The 17052-nt window shown below is 47.5% G+C and overlaps 2 protein-coding genes across 2 annotated transcripts; both read left to right on the top strand.

Moving 5' to 3' along the window:
- The first annotated feature begins 3733 nt into the window (after positions 1 to 3733).
- LOC112885678 (polyubiquitin-A-like) lies at positions 3734 to 11766 on the top strand. Its single transcript, XM_025951289.1, is given in 3 exon segments — positions 3734 to 3881; positions 5109 to 6254; positions 10192 to 11766. Coding segments are annotated over 2 exon segments (2520 nt in total). The 5' UTR covers positions 3734 to 3881; the 3' UTR covers positions 11566 to 11766.
- Positions 11767 to 12489: 723 nt separating this feature from the next.
- On the top strand, positions 12490 to 15964 carry LOC112885582 (peroxidase 39-like). The gene is made up of 4 exons (XM_025951197.1): positions 12490 to 13838; positions 13916 to 14107; positions 14181 to 14343; positions 15319 to 15964. Exons 1-4 carry the CDS (start codon positions 13587 to 13589, stop codon positions 15762 to 15764), a joined length of 1053 nt encoding a protein of 350 aa, XP_025806982.1. The 5' UTR covers positions 12490 to 13586; the 3' UTR covers positions 15765 to 15964.
- The last annotated feature ends 1088 nt before the right edge of the window (positions 15965 to 17052 follow it).

Here is a 17052-nt window from a genome sequence, read left to right as displayed (position 1 = left end):
ATCGAGCATGTAGTGCCATGATGGTATTGCCTTCGCGTTGATGTGACTTTTCTCTTCTATTGTTATATCATTGCATATCATCTCATTTTCACATCATTGGCATCATCCTAATGCATACATTTCATTCATGCATTTTAGTGACCGAGACGCCGGAGGACGTACCCGTTGAGCCCGCCGAGTTCGTTGAGACCGAGCCGGGAGCCGAGTGTGTGGTTGAGCAAGAAGAGAACCAAGGCAAGCAGCTAAGCATGATTCCTTGACCTATTTAACTTGCTTAAATTTAGTTATTTCACTTGGGTATCTATGCTTATGATAAATACTTATCTATTGCATCGTTGGTCCTATTTTCATGCAATGTCCTCCCTTGATTTGTATATCCATGTCCTTGGCACATGTAGCTAGTTGCAACTTAATTAACTAAATGCTTAGTTGTGCTTAGAGTTGGTATATATCTTGTAGGGAAAGTTGGAATAGGATCACTTGTTTCACCACCTATGATTATCTTGAGCATATTATCCGGTGTCGGGTTGTTGGTTGGATCGGTCTAGTTGGAAGTGTGTTTTTGGGGTTTGAGCGGAAGGTAGGGCCTAGAGAAAGGAGTCTCGGAGGCTTAGTCCGCTTAAACCGATTAAGGACCGTCCGTGGATGACCTTGGAAATTGAGCACTTATCGTACTACCACATATCCATTCATGGAGTGGATAAACCAAATACCCTCTAGTTTTAATCGTTGATGCACGGTCCTAGATGCGTGGCCGTGGGGCTTTGTAGAGAGCCTTAGGGGTGTCCCCGGTGGACCTAGGTAACTCTCCGCGCAAGTTAGGCGTGATGTTCAACGGTTAGAACTCGTCGGGAAAGGTTGACGCGAGTACCCCCTCACCCCACGTGATCGGTTGGGTGAGTCGCATGGTCCTTGTGTCGTGTGGGTAAAGTTGTACACCCTTGCAAGGTTAATAAATCAATTCGAATTGCCGCGCTCTCGGTTATGAGCAAGCTCAAGTTTCGACGAATTCTTCGTAGTGTATTGATCTTGTTCGCATGTGGTTCATGATGCTTATGCCACCTTTTATGGTTGGTCAATGTTTAATTAAAATTTTGTGGTGGGTTGGGCAAGATAATAAAAATGCTAGGATTGCTAGAATAGGTTTTGGTTAGGAAGTTCATGCTTATGCTATCAACTTAACCCTAAAGCTTTCTCGTGAGCCCTCATTTGCATACTCCTTGTTTATTTATTCGCGTAAGTCTTGCGAGTACCTTTGTACTCATGTTGCTATATTTCTTAACTAAGTTGCAGGTGAGCCGGAAATTGTTTTTGGCCACTTCTACCCCGCCGATCCCGGTGCGGGCGAGGAGTAGGTCCTTGTGGTGTCGACGGCGTCCTTGAGCAAGACTCCGTCTCGTTGCGCGTTTTATTTTTCCGCTGCGTACTCGTCTTTTGGGAAATTATCTTGTCACACTAAACTTCATGATCTAAGTCCCTTTTATTTTGGATTGTGAGCCCAAGGCTTGTAACTCGTGTTGAACCGTAATTTCAATTTGAACTTGCTGCTTAAAATTACTCTTTGTGGTACAATGGCGAAATACTAGATTGTGAACGGTATGTGTATATGCATGATCTTGGGCATATGGTGGAGCACATACCGGGACTACCGGATTTAGCCTCATTTTGGGTGAATGTCGTGTTGGTCGTCACGATTTAGATGTGGGTTAACACGTGGCACGCCGAAGCGCGAGCGCGTGTTAGCTCTCCTCTTAATTATAACGACCGGCGACTCGTCTAAAATGGTGTTAAATTGGGCGGTTCTCACAATATCCAAAACGCATCAAATTTTAGGAACAGTGAGTCAACCGTTGTGAATTCTTTTATGATCAAGTTGGTGATGGCACCGAGAAAATATGGTTAGAAATTGAAGCAAGTGCCCTTTGCCTTGGTTATACAGTATAATGCCACACACTTTGTGACCAGTGACCAACTATGGACTGGTTGGTACTAGTAATAGACAAATAGGGACATTGTTTAGTTCAACGGCCCCCGGGCACCTAATCACGAAATGAAAAGTACATTCCAGTTCTGTCCCAATCATTCTAGAAGACTCTCATTATTATGGATATGGAGAAAAGTAAAATTGAGAACAAAATCAAACCGGCACGGCGTTAAGCATGGGAGCGTGAACCAGGCACTGCAGGTTTGTAGCATGGCTACTATATATGACAGACATATTCCTCGAAACACTTGTATGCAACCTAAGCCAACTTCAGGGCTTCAGGCTTCTCTTCGTTTGTTAAATTTCTTTTAGCTTTTGCGATGTAGAGTTTATGTGTTGCATCGTGTTAATAAACACTCGATCGTGTACATCCATAACCGCGAGGACCAGGAATTATGTTTGATTGCTGTAAAAAAACTAGTAAGAATTTTAGACCTTAAGGAGAAAAATATACGGATAATATGTCTAGAAGTTTAGGGGTTTTTCCCTAAATTGTTGTGGTTGGCTGTTATAGCCGTGTTTAAAGCCAACAGCTCAAGACTCAGCAATTTGAGGGACTTGCATGATTAGATCCCCAAAAGTTGCAAGTAAGCGACTCAATCAATATTTTATGATTTATAGTCATTAGCAAAATAACCAAGCATGTTGAGATTATATGTAATTTTATGAGAGTGATAATTATTCTCACATCTTGTAGGGGACGAGCAATATAAGATAAAAGTCATGCTAAGAAACTGTCCATTTGCTAACCTTTGAATGACTTCTTTGCGGCAAGGCAGAACTTCAGGTGAGGTTGGCCTCGCAATGAACCATAGATTTGGTGTCGATAGCCATAAGGGACGGACGAGGAGCAAAACTCACCGAAGATGATAAGGTTGTCTAGAGAGATGTATGTCGGTGGACGTCGGATGGCGGCATAGAAAGGGACATAATAGGTAGGGAGAAAAACGGCGACAATGGTGGAAGGGGAAGGAAGAAATGACCTCTAGGGTTTTAGGGTAGGAGTATTTATAAAAATCACTTAAATAACCTTTAATTTATATCACTTATTTGAAACTTTAGTGTTCATCAAATGGTTTGTATTGTCACGGATTTAATGGTCTGCATTATAGTGATTGACCACACACCTCACAGTAACTTCTTAAAACACTATGATTTTTCTTATTATTCGTGATGCCATTGCGCTCCTAAGAGCTTGCTCGACCACTGTGGCAATCATCATTCTTATCATCATGTAGTAGTGCACCTATCTTCTATATCTTTCTTTGTGTAACCGTGTAAAGTACAAGCGGCAGTTATCCGCTACTCATTCAAATTGTAGCATCATCCAATGAGAAGGAAAGTAGGAAAACTTTTTAACTTCTAAATTAGTCATAGCGGCTAAGTGGGGCTGTTAATGTCGTAAAACACCAACCTGCACTATCATATTCAGGCTTTTATGGAATATCTTTTTTTTTAGACTCGTTCAAATGGGTCGGTCTAATTCATCATAATCACAGCCTCGCAGACACGTCAGTGAATATCTAGACTTCTAGAGGAGGAGCGCGTTAACGGCGTCGACAAACTAACGGGCACCGGCTAGCGAGCTGCGAGCCCACCAACGCAAAGGAGACGGATGAGACGTTGACGCCTTGACGGTTCTCCACCCCCTCTGTCTCTCTGCCGCTGGGCCCGCCGTCCCTCTCTGGAAAGTTCTTTGCGCTGGTGGAAATTGCGTGGCGGGGACGAGGCGGGCGGAACCGTCACGGCACAGGATTCCTGCCCCACCCTGCCTGACCCGGCCATATAAACAGCCACCCCCTCCTCCCCGTTCCCCATCTCGTCTCATCTCGTGTTGTTCCGAGAACACAACCAAAATCCAAATCCTCCTCCTCGCGAGCCTCGTCGATCCTTCAAGGTACGGCGATCCTCCTCCCCCTTCTCCCCTCGATCGATTCTGCGTGTTCCGTTTTCGTTTCTGATTGGGCGAATCGGTGATTAGGCGCATGGGGTTCTGCTCATAGGTAGATCTGATGATCGGTTCCCTGGTGAAATCGTTGATCGCGCTATTCGTGTGGGGGGCTTGTAGGTCTGGAGTTCTGGGTGTAGTTCTGATCGGTTTGTAGATGGGATTTTCCCCATGATTTTGCTTGGCTCGTTTGTCTTGGTTAGATCTGCCCGCGTTTTCTTCGTTATTTCTGATGCAGATATGATGTAGAATTTCGTCCTTGTATCCTGCGTCCGTATGTGTATTTAGTTTGGTGGTGCTAGTTAGGTTTTTCCTACTGATTTGTCTGGTCGATTCTGTTAGCTTGTAGGGTTTGGTAGTGGTCTGGCATGTTTGTCGCTCTAGGTCAGAATTAGAATAAGATCATCTCAACTAGCTGCTAGCTTTATCGAATTTGGACCTGCATGTGTGTCAGATCTATATGTTTGCAATTAAGATGGTGGATATGAATATATGCTCCTGTTAAGTTGATGTTCTACCTTTTACCTGAGGACCATGCATCCTCCTGCTACTTTGTGCTTATATAGATCAAGATGTATGCTGCTACTATTCGATGATTTTTTAGTATCTACATACATGATGAACATGCTTGTACCTGCTACGAGTACTTATTTTGATATACTTGGATGATAACATAAGCTGTTGCTGGTTGATTCGTACGTACATGATGAACATTTACAGGGCATTAGTGTCTGTCTGTATATTTTGTCCCTGTTTGCTTCAGGCTGTTTCTGTTCCTTCCCTAGTTTAGTGTCTGCCTGTTGGGCTTAATTTGAATCTTCTTGTGTCGTATGCATTTTCATGTTCATAGATGAATATATACTCAGATAGGTGTAGATGTATGCTACTGTTTCTCTACGGTGCTGTAGGTTCTACCTATGGCAACATGTATCCTCCTGTTGCTTCGCTAGATATGCATGCTTATATAGATTAAGATATATACCTGATGATCATGCATGCTCTACTAACTTGTTGTTACACTTGGTTGATGACATGCTGCTGCTGTTTGTTGATTCTATAGTTCTACCAATGTGATGAACACATGACCTTATCTCTCTTTGTATGTGATGTTTCTGTTTGCTTGAGACTTGTCTTACTGCTAGATACTTACCCTGTTGTCTGGCTGTTCTTCTGCAGATGCAGATCTTTGTTAAGACCCTCACTGGCAAGACCATCACCCTCGAGGTGGAGTCCTCCGACACCATCGACAACGTCAAGGCCAAGATCCAGGACAAGGAGGGCATTCCCCCGGACCAGCAGAGGCTCATCTTCGCCGGCAAGCAGCTGGAGGATGGCCGCACTCTTGCGGACTACAACATCCAGAAGGAGAGCACTCTTCACCTGGTGCTCCGCTTGAGGGGTGGGATGCAGATCTTCGTTAAGACCCTCACAGGCAAGACCATCACCCTTGAGGTGGAGTCTTCCGACACCATCGACAACGTCAAGGCCAAGATCCAGGACAAGGAGGGCATCCCCCCGGACCAGCAGAGGCTCATCTTTGCCGGCAAGCAGCTGGAGGATGGCCGCACCCTTGCGGACTACAACATCCAGAAGGAGAGCACTCTCCACCTGGTGCTCCGCCTGAGGGGTGGGATGCAGATTTTCGTTAAGACCCTCACAGGCAAGACCATCACCCTTGAGGTGGAGTCCTCCGACACCATCGACAACGTCAAGGCCAAGATCCAGGACAAGGAGGGCATCCCCCCGGACCAGCAGCGTCTGATCTTTGCTGGCAAGCAGTTGGAGGATGGGCGCACCCTTGCGGACTACAACATTCAGAAGGAGAGCACTCTCCACCTGGTGCTCCGCCTGAGGGGTGGGATGCAGATCTTCGTTAAGACCCTCACAGGCAAGACCATCACCCTCGAGGTGGAGTCCTCCGACACCATCGATAACGTCAAGGCCAAGATCCAGGACAAGGAGGGCATCCCCCCGGACCAGCAGAGGCTCATCTTTGCTGGCAAGCAGCTTGAGGACGGCCGCACCCTTGCCGACTACAACATCCAGAAGGAGAGCACCCTCCACCTGGTGCTTCGCCTGAGGGGTGGGATGCAGATCTTTGTGAAGACCTTGACTGGCAAGACCATCACCCTCGAGGTGGAGTCCTCCGACACCATCGACAACGTCAAGGCCAAGATCCAGGACAAGGAGGGCATCCCCCCGGACCAGCAGCGTCTGATCTTTGCTGGCAAGCAGCTGGAGGATGGCCGCACCCTTGCTGACTACAATATCCAGAAGGAGTCGACCCTCCATTTGGTGCTCCGCCTCCGTGGTGGCCAGTAAGCCATTGGTCATCCAAGCTGCTGCTCTACCTGGGTTGTTTGGTCTCTGCCATGAAGGGCGTCTTCTTTGAAGTATCGGTGTCGTTTGTGTCTGAACTGTGTTTGGTTTTCATGAAGTGATTGTGTCCTAGTTGTGGCAGCAGTTGGGATTAAGTATGAATAAGTGAAACTTAAACCTGTGTTCTGTTTATACATTATGCCATATTGCCAGTTCTCTATAAGTTCGTTAGCTTTTGAGTTCTGTTTGGCTTGTGAGGTGTTTGTTGCACCTCCAGGTTCTCTGACTCCCATTTCGTACTGAATGTTCATCTCTATGTTCATCTCACTGAATGTTTGCAAGTGTTGGATTCGGAGGGATCACAACACTGACATTTTTGGTTTGTTGCTCGAGTGTTACTAGATTAATTAAGAAGCTTTTTGCTAGTTGTTATGGAATCGAGTAGGTCTGTGGTATGCAGAACATTATTTTTGGTAGATTCGTGACATCGCTCTGAACCAGGTAGCTATTGGTTTCACTGGAGGTAGACAAGGCGACTTTTCTGCGTGAATGTGGTTTTGTGATTGACCATTGCAATAACTGAAGCAGATACGTTTTGTGCTCCTAATTCAAACTGAATCGATTGTCTTAGTTTGTTGCTCCGACAATTTGCTAGTTTTTTAACCGAACCAATATCGGAGTGTGCCTGCTGTGTGTCAACACATTCATGCTTTCTTTTTGTCTGGATGCTGCGTACAAAATAAATATTTTGCTTCGCCATTGCCAAACAGGCTTGCCGCCGAAGATCTGCCCGGCACCTACCCTAGTACCCTACCAATACCGTTCCAGGCCGTGGCAAGATCATCGAGTGTTCTTAGGAAATGGCGTGTGATCAGCTCTCGAACCCAATATTTTTCTCATCGTACTTAGTTGTAGCAGCCCACAGATCTCGGTACTATGCAAGTTTCCTTATGCGGATGAATGGGATACAAGGCTGTGTATCGGAGTCAATATATCTATATCTATATCTATATCTATATATATTAAAAAACTTTATTGGATGGTTTTCTTTATAGGACTGCATATTTTGTGCAGCTAAGTCTCTGTAGGCCGTCGCTTATTGTACATGGGCTGTCCAAGTTGCCATTGCTGCTCTTTAAAAAGGGGAATGCTATTTTCCAGACGTTCCATGAATTGTTCCTTGTCCACGTCCACGTTGCAAATCAAGCCAAGTGGAATGGCGCATCTCATTTTCATATCTTATGATGACTGCAAAGCTATCTTGACCGGGGCCAATCATCTTGTGCATGTACCAGTTGGTGAAGGTGCCAAGAAAATGTAGTTAGAAAATGCAAGTGCCCTTTGTATTGGTTATATAATTCCGCACGCTTGTGACCAGTGATCAACCATTATTGATTGGTATACTAGCGTCATTGTTAGTTCATCTTGTGCATGTACCAGCTGGTGAAGGTACCAATGCAAGAAAATGTAGTTAGAAGATGCAACAAGTGTCCTTTGTATTGGTTTATATAACTACACACGCTTTTTGTGACCTTTTCTCTTTTTTTTTGAAAAGTGTGACCAACCATTATTGAGTGATTGGTACTAGTAGTCATAGACTAGTAGTGCCATTGTTAGTTCATCGGTCCCGGCCACCTAAAGAAATGCACTGCAATTGTGTCTGTCCTAATCAGTCTAGAAGGCTCTCAGATTTGATGGTTTCTTTCTTTCTTTCTTTCTTTGAGGGCTTGACGAATGCATAGAGGATGCCGTTGTGCCAACTGCCAAGACCCTTGCTACCGTTTTCAGAAAAAACTAAAATGCTTAACCTAGACGAGTAACTGACGTTTGTCACAGTTTGATCGAATCCGGCACGGCAAGTTAACGTTATTTCGAGCGTCAACCGGGCACAGCAGGATTGTAACATGACAACTACAAGAAAGCAATCTTGTGACTTGGAAATAAAGTTACCAAGGTAACCTTGAGATGTGTGATCAACTGCTAGATGGGAATGCAGACCATCACCTCATCACATATAGGTGACTCTTTCAGATCACTGAATTGTTTTCGAGTCTCCGTGACCCTAATTCGCTCCTGCAAGCCTGGTTAACCGCAGTTGTCGATCTTGTACGTCCCTCTTCGTCTGTATACCGCCCGGTTTATAAGGCACACGCATCATCTGAAACCAGCAAACCGAGCATCACCGCTGTCATCCAAAACCACCACCGGCGATCTCTAAAGTTTATTACATCCTTATGATGAGGGGAAAAAAGAAGAAGAGAGAAACGATCTCTTAACTTCCAAAATTAGTCGCATCAGCTTTCTCGGCTAAGAAAGTGTCGTAGATCATGTCATGAGTGCCGGCTTGCACTATCTTATTTAGTCTTGGACAAGTGGGATCCAACTCATCATAATCTCAATCTTCTTAACTCTCCGTCTTCTAACGTCGTCAAGCCAAGTATCATAAGTGGCTGCTCAAACTTTATGTGTCTCTTCCCGGAGAAAAATAAAAGTGGCAGGAAAAAGAAAATCTAGTGGTGGGCCACGCACGTCAGCCGCGTGTGGCGCGGAGGCGAAGCGCGTTAACGGCGTCGGCAAGTCTAACGGCCACCAACCACCCAACCGCCTCTCGAAAGCTCCGCTCCACCGCCGTTCGCGTTGGACGGACGCTTGGCGCTGGCAGCTTGCTTCCGGAAATTGCGTGGCGGAGACGAGGCGGGCAGCGGGCTCCTCTCACACGCCACGGGTGGGGATTCCTTTCCCACCCCTTCCCCCCTCTCCTCCACCCGCCACCATAAATACACGGCCCTCCTCGCCTCTTCCCCCAATCTTATCTCCTCTCATCGCTCGGAGCACGTAGGCCCCGATCTCAAATCGTTATTCTCGCGACCCTCGGCGATCCTTCCCCCGCTTCAAGGTACGGCGATCCTCTCCCCCATCCTCTCCTCTAGTTCGGCGTGGTATGGTAGTTCTGCTTGGTCCGTGGCTAGGAACTAGGCAGAGGCGTTGAAGAAATCGTGTTAGATCCGCGTGTTTCCTGATCGTGGATGGCTGGGAAGTCGGATTTTCGTGTAGATCTGATCTGATAGGTTCTGCTGTTTATCTTGTTACATACTCCTGCGATTTGTTGGGATTTTAGGTCATTGATCCGGTAATCGTGGGGTTGCTTCTAGATGAGGTCGTTGCTGGGTCGTTGCCTCGGATTAGCTAGGTCTGCCGTGCTTTTAGGTTCGTCCTTGTGTTCTGGTACCTGTACGTGCATCTATCATGTGGTTCGATGGTGCTAGCTAGGATTACTCACCTTTGTCCGATCGATTTTGTTAGCATGTGCGAGGTTTGGTCGGTGTCCGATTTCTGTAGATCAGAGTAGAATAAGATCATCACAAGTTAGCTCTTGGGCATAGTTTGAATCTGCTTCTGTCACATGATTAAGATGATTAAGCTGTTTCTATATGCTTCTGTTTGTATATGATGGGGAAGCTTTTAACTGAGTAACACAGGTTTCCTGTTGTTTAGTTAGATTGCATGATAGATGAGGATATGTACTGCTACATCAGTTTGATGATTCTCTAGTACCTCATGATCAACTAGCTCATGTGCTTCAAATGAAACTGCATGTGCCACATGATTAAGATGCTAAGATTGGCGAAGATATATACTGCTGTTCCTATAGGATCCTGTAGCTTTGACCTGGTCAACATGCATCCTCCTGTTATGGATATGCATGATAGATGAAGATATGTACTGCTACAATTTGATGATTCTTTTGTACACCTGATGATCATGAATGCTCTTTGCCCTTACTTCGATGTACTTGGATGATGGCATGCTTAGTACTAATGGTGCGATGAACACACATGACCTGTTGGTATCTGTTTGAATATATTGTTGCTGTTTGCTTGATATAGTTCTGTTTGTTTACTGCTAGGCACTTACCCTGTTGTCTGGTTCTCTTTTGCAGATGCAGATCTTTGTGAAGACCCTCACCGGCAAGACCATCACCCTTGAGGTGGAGTCTTCTGACACCATTGACAACGTCAAGGCCAAGATCCAGGACAAGGAGGGCATCCCCCCGGACCAGCAGAGGCTCATCTTTGCCGGCAAGCAGCTTGAGGACGGCCGCACCCTTGCCGACTACAACATCCAGAAGGAGAGCACCCTCCACCTGGTGCTCCGCCTGAGGGGTGGGATGCAGATCTTTGTGAAGACCCTCACCGGCAAGACCATCACCCTCGAGGTGGAGTCCTCCGACACCATCGACAACGTCAAGGCCAAGATCCAGGACAAGGAGGGCATTCCCCCGGACCAGCAGAGGCTCATCTTTGCCGGCAAGCAGCTGGAGGATGGCCGCACTCTTGCAGACTACAACATCCAGAAGGAGAGCACTCTCCACCTGGTGCTCCGCCTGAGGGGTGGGATGCAGATCTTTGTTAAGACCCTCACCGGCAAGACCATCACCCTCGAGGTGGAGTCCTCTGACACCATCGACAACGTCAAGGCCAAGATCCAGGACAAGGAGGGCATCCCCCCGGACCAGCAGAGGCTCATCTTTGCCGGCAAGCAGCTTGAGGACGGACGCACCCTTGCTGACTACAACATCCAGAAGGAGAGCACCCTCCACCTGGTGCTTCGCCTGAGGGGTGGGATGCAGATCTTTGTGAAGACCTTGACTGGCAAGACCATCACCCTCGAGGTGGAGTCCTCCGACACCATCGACAACGTCAAGGCCAAGATCCAGGACAAGGAGGGCATCCCCCCGGACCAGCAGAGGCTCATCTTTGCTGGCAAGCAGCTTGAGGACGGCCGCACCCTTGCCGATTACAACATCCAGAAGGAGAGCACCCTCCACCTGGTGCTTCGCCTGAGGGGTGGGATGCAGATCTTTGTGAAGACCTTGACTGGCAAGACCATCACCCTCGAGGTGGAGTCCTCCGACACCATCGACAACGTCAAGGCCAAGATCCAGGACAAGGAGGGCATCCCCCCGGACCAGCAGAGGCTCATCTTCGCTGGCAAGCAGCTGGAGGACGGCCGCACCCTTGCCGACTACAACATCCAGAAGGAGAGCACTCTCCATCTGGTGCTTCGTCTGAGGGGTGGGATGCAGATCTTTGTGAAGACCTTGACTGGCAAGACCATCACCCTTGAGGTTGAGAGCTCCGACACCATTGACAACGTCAAGGCCAAGATCCAGGACAAGGAGGGCATCCCCCCGGACCAGCAGCGTCTGATCTTTGCAGGCAAGCAGCTGGAGGATGGCCGCACCCTTGCTGACTACAATATCCAGAAGGAGTCCACCCTCCACCTGGTGCTTCGTCTCCGTGGTGGCCAGTAATCCATTGGTTATCGGAGCTGCTGCTGTACCTGGGGTCTTCTGGTCTCTGCCATGAAGGGTGTTGTCTTTTAAGTATCTGTGTTGTTTGGCGTCAAATTTGCGTACGGTTTCATGAACTGGTTGTCTTGTGTACCTAAAACAGTTGTTGCGGTGCAGCAGTATGGCTTAAACTGGAATAAATGATGTTCGGACTTAAATCTGTGCTCTGTTTTGTTTCTGTCTTTGTATTGCCTTTGAGGTCTGTCTGGCTTGCGAGGTGTTTGTTACACCTCCAGGTTCTGGCGTCCTGGCATATCCTTCTTTGTTAAAATCTTCTATGTTCTGCAAGCTCAAATTTCTGAACTGTTTTATTGAGGCTCTTCTGTTTTGGAGATTTAAGCGTTCTCCTATGCATGTCGTTACTTTCAACTGTTTCTGGAGATGTAAGCGTTTTCAGATGGTGTCATTACTCTGAACTAGGCTTTTCTGGAGATCTAGGCGTTCTCAGATTGTGTCATTACTCTGAACTAGGCTCTGTTTTCCTGGAGACCATATTTCACTGAGGCTCCTGTGGTGTTGCCGATTAGCCTTTCTGTTCTATGGAGACAAAGTAACTTGTTTTTCTGTTTGTATATAATTGTGTGCCTGATCATTGCAACAACTGAAGCAGAAAAGTGATCTAACCAAAAAATTGAAAACTGATTTTGGAATTTGTGACATCGACGCACCGTTCTCAGGAGTTAGTTCATCGGTCATCAGAATGTATAGAGAGGCTACATATTGACACTCGCCGCAATAGATGATGCAAATGTTCTTAGAAAAAGGTTTGGTTCGAGAAATCTACGCGTATGAGCTCTGCTCACATTGCGTGGAACCCACAGAGCCTCTTGTCCACCCAACAAGTCATTCCGGGCGCTGTAAAAAGTATACAACAAAAACTTAGCTGTAAGCTGTACCCCAAAACTGAAAGGAAATTTGATTTGGAGGAAATCTTTGCTTTTGATCGGCTCACTCTTTCTCCTCTTTTTCTCTGCAAAGCTGTTGATCAGTCTTATTGCCAAGATGCCCACCGCCAAAAACACTTTTGTAAATTGTCATGCTTAACCCAGAGGGAACATATGGATAATATGATGATCTTTTAACATGATTCAGAAATCAGAACTTACACTGACGCTTAACCAGATGATTTAACGATCTCAGTAAACTTTTCCGAGGGCAAATTGGTAGGTGCTGTCCTTTTCATATTAGTTGGGAGGGAACTTTGAACATGCCGACCCAATAAAGAAAAAAAAAGGAAAATAGCAAAACAAGACAAGACAACAACTGTCACTCGAATTGGATTGTCATCGGCAATACAAGCTACACCATCGTTGATTAGCCATTCGTCGGCGAAGCTGCTAAGAGATAACATAGCAAGGAACATGACGATTTGAATGGAGTAATGAGCCACTGAAAGTTGGCCAAAAGAGAGCTAGAGCCTTTGAGGCAATGGTAGGAAAGGATCCAGTTCTTTTCTTGCTCTTTCTTCCATCCACAAACGTCGAAACCACTTTGCATCACAGACAAACACACATGGTGCCCAATCACAGTCAGGATTGAAGGACGAAGAAGAAATCACACGCTCTTTGTGCCGCTGGCATGTGGGGGCGGCATGTCTCTTTCCCTGTTTTAGAATCACATTCCTGACGGGGATACACATGCTGGCAATGGGGCTGGGAGTGGACCAGAAAGCTGAAAGGGCTGCGAAACTTAACCGGGATGCAGCTTGCGACCTCTACCATAACTTGATTCTCTTGGCCCGGCCTGTAGCCACTGCTGGAAATCCTAGCAATGTTGCCACAGAAATCTCTGAATTGCTTCTGCTTCTGATACTGGTTTCAGTGTTGAGTAAGCTCTGGGCCTGCACAAAACAAAGAAGATATCCCATGTATTTATAGACAAGCCCAGCTCACCAACCTTGTGTTCTGGACTTGTACTCTTGTGCCACACACGCCTGCTAGTCTACACCAGTACACAGCAACTCAGTTCAGTAGGCCAAGTGAATGAGCCTTGTGTCGGCAATGGCGACCGGCAGGCGGGGAGGCAGCTGGAGGAGTGTCGTGGCCATGGCAATGGTGGTCGTCGTGGCCAGCAGCGTGACCGGCGCGCGCGGGCAGCTCAGGATAGGGTTCTACGCCCAGAGCTGCCCCGGCGTGGAGCGGCTGGTCGGCGAGTTCGTCCGGCAGCACGTCCGCCGCGTGCCCACCGTCGCCGCCGCGCTGCTCCGGCTGCACTTCCACGACTGCTTCGTCAGGGTACGCGCGTTCGCCGTGCGGGCATCGCATTTGCAGTCGCCGTCGGCGCACTGACCTTACATGATGTGTCCATCCAGGGCTGCGACGCGTCCGTGCTGCTCAACTCGACCGCCGGCAGCGTGGCGGAGAAGGACGCGCCGCCGAACCTGACGCTGCGCGGCTTCGACTTCGTCGACCGCGTCAAGACTCTCGTCGAGGAGGCGTGCCCCGGCGTCGTCTCCTGCGCCGACGTGCTCGCGCTCGCCGCCCGGGACGCGGTCGCCGCCATCGTGCGTGACCTCATGTCATCGTGCTTCGCTCCCTTGCTAGCTGAATCTTGAGCTGACGGTTTGATTGTTGCAGGGCGGGCCGTCGTGGCGCGTGCCGACGGGGAGGAGGGACGGCACGGTGTCGAGCATGCAGGAGGCGCTCGACGAGATCCCCAAGCCGACCATGAGCTTCAAGGAGCTCACCGACCTGTTCGCCAGCAAAGGCCTCGGCGTCCGCGATCTCGTCTGGCTCTCAGGTAGCAACGTCACCCATCATCACGCGACAGCAATGCACGCATGCTTACCACACGTAACAACTGATCATTTACTTGCAATGCAAACTAGGTCGGTACACATAACAATTGATCATGATCTCGATCAGGCTCTGTTCAGAACACATGAATTTCATTAGTGTTAAGTTCTAAAAGAAGAACAAAATCGGTATGATTTCAGAATTCAGAGGCGCGTAAGAAGCAGCAGGCCGGACACTGAAAGGAGATGGCCTCGCTGGGATTGCCCATTCCTTGTGTGTTGAGTGGGCAACAGTTAGCACAGGCAAAAGGAGCACGAATAATGGTTCCCTTTCGCTGCCTATCTTAAAGCGGATCGCCGGATTCCCTGAGGGAAATAACCCAAATTTACTTTCACATCCGACTCACTTGTGCTTACCACCTTCCTGTCCTCTCCAATGCGGCGCCTGTATGGCTTGAGATTCAAAGCTCGGCACTGACCATTCATTTACACTGAGATTAAGTTGCTGAAAAACAGAATTTGCTCGCACAGTTTTATAGCCACTGCATTTTTAGCCTGTCCATGTTGATTTTTTTCGTTACCTCTTGATACGTCATCATGCTGTGCAACTTCTCTTTTTGAAAACTACTGTGCAACTTCTAAACAGGCTGCCTAGTGCATATATGCGGCCTGACCGCCTGAGATTAATAGTTGAGCACTGGCCATTCTCTATACTGAAATTACTGAATTTCAGCTGCTCCTAAATTTTTAGTTTTTTGTTCTTCAAAAGTGACTGAATTTCCCTTCAAAAAAAAGTGACTGAATTTTGTGCAAGCAGCTCTATAGGTCACTACATTTTTAGTTCGGCTATGTGGGATTTTTTTTCTCCAACAAATTGAACCGTTCATCAGCAACTTAACAATCAGCTCTAAAAATGCACAGACAAGTCTTTCCACGCTCACTCTACCGTGTTTCTGACATGTGGGATCTCGTCTGATCAGGCGCGCACACGATCGGCATCGCGCACTGCTCGTCCTTCGCCGACCGCCTCTACGGCTACCCTGGCGCCGGCGCCGGCAACGACACGACCGACCCGTCCCTCGACGCCGCCTACGCGGTCAACCTCCGCAGGCGCAAGTGCCGGGCGCCGAGCGGCGGGTACGCCGAGGACGCCATCGTGGAGATGGACCCGGGCAGCCACCTGAGCTTCGACCTTGGCTACTACCGCGCGCTGCTCAAGCACAGGTGCCTGCTCCGGTCCGACGCCGCGCTGCTTTCCGACGCGGCGGCGCGGGCCGACGTCGAGAGCGTCGTGGGTGGCCCCGAGGAGGTGTTCTTCCAGCTGTTCGCGCGGTCCATGGCGACGCTGGGGGCGGTGCAGGTCAAGACCGGCGCCGAGGGGGAGATCAGGAGGAACTGCGCCGTCGTGAACTCCCACTCCAACTGATTGTCTCCAATCTTTCTAGGGATTGCCAGTGGAGGATGTGCCAACTTGCTCTTACATTTTGGTCATTTGCAGCCGTTATAATTCAACTGGAAATTTTGTTAAGCTTCTTCTTTGTTGTGTTTGATGTTAACTGTAGAATGTTGCTGCTCTTGTGTTGCAATTTGCAACCTACCAATTGCATATTGAGCTGCATGGTTCAACCTCCCAAACGTCAAAGAAAGTTGGTAAATTCGAGCACACCAACTAGATGCTGCATGCATAGCTACAATCAATATGCTTGAAAATACTTTGATACAGAGTGACATTGTTGCAACCGACTAAATTCAGCCTTGTTCATGGTACTATAGGCCAATTCTGTCTGCCAGTTTATCAGAAAGGAGATCTCTGCATGAAAGTTACATGCCCTTCGCGCCTTCAAGTAAGCTTAGAGATCATGCATTAAACTATTAGTAGAGCTCTGAGACTCCCAGGCGGGATAAATGGGAAGAAGAGTCCTCTGCTCTCTGCTTAATCTTTTTAACACTTCCATATTGTGTAACATCAATGCAATTGAAGAAAGCAAACCTCCAGGACTTGCAGAGAAATAATGCGCCAAACCATAGCCAGAAACCAAAAACAACACCGGCAATTACCCAATAGCATAACGAAAGGGTTTCATATTCTTGACGGTGTATGTTTACCCCAACCAATGGTGACCTGGAAATCGAGTTGTTACATGTAGTGTTCAGGGGAAATCCACAGAGTCCTGGATTATTGCTATAAATTGAAGCATCATCAAGAGTTCTGAGTTGATATCCTGTAGGTATCTCTCCTGATAAATTGTTGTTTGAGAGATTTAGTGAAGTTAGGGACAATAAGTTTGACATGCTCAAAGGAATAGGGCCTTCAAGTTTGTTCCAGGAGAGATCGAGACATTCTAAAAGTGTGAGATTGCCAATGTGTTCTGGGATACCTCCAGATAGATAATTTCCTGACATATTCAGAGAATGAAGACCTCTTAGATTTGTCAGCTGCGAAGGGATCTGACCAGAAAGAGAATTTCTTGACAAATCAATAGCAATCATAAAGTCACCTGCTGAAAATTATAATCTCGTCCCTTCCAAACTATGCCAACTTCACCGTAATATGAATATATAATTTCACCAAGACCATTGTCAATGTCTGTTTCCTTAGTAGGCTGGCACATTGAAGACGTGTTAGCGAAACTATTCGGTATTGAACCTGTAAAATTATTTTCAGCTAGATCAAGCAGATGGAGATATGAGAGCTGTGAAATTTGCCACGGGAT

The sequence above is a fragment of the Panicum hallii genome, chromosome 1 (genome assembly GCF_002211085.1).
Source record: "Panicum hallii strain FIL2 chromosome 1, PHallii_v3.1, whole genome shotgun sequence".
Classification (NCBI taxonomy): domain Eukaryota; kingdom Viridiplantae; phylum Streptophyta; class Magnoliopsida; order Poales; family Poaceae; genus Panicum; species Panicum hallii.
The sequence above is the reverse complement of the archived record's forward strand: the minus strand, read 5'-3'. Positions and strand labels throughout refer to the sequence as shown.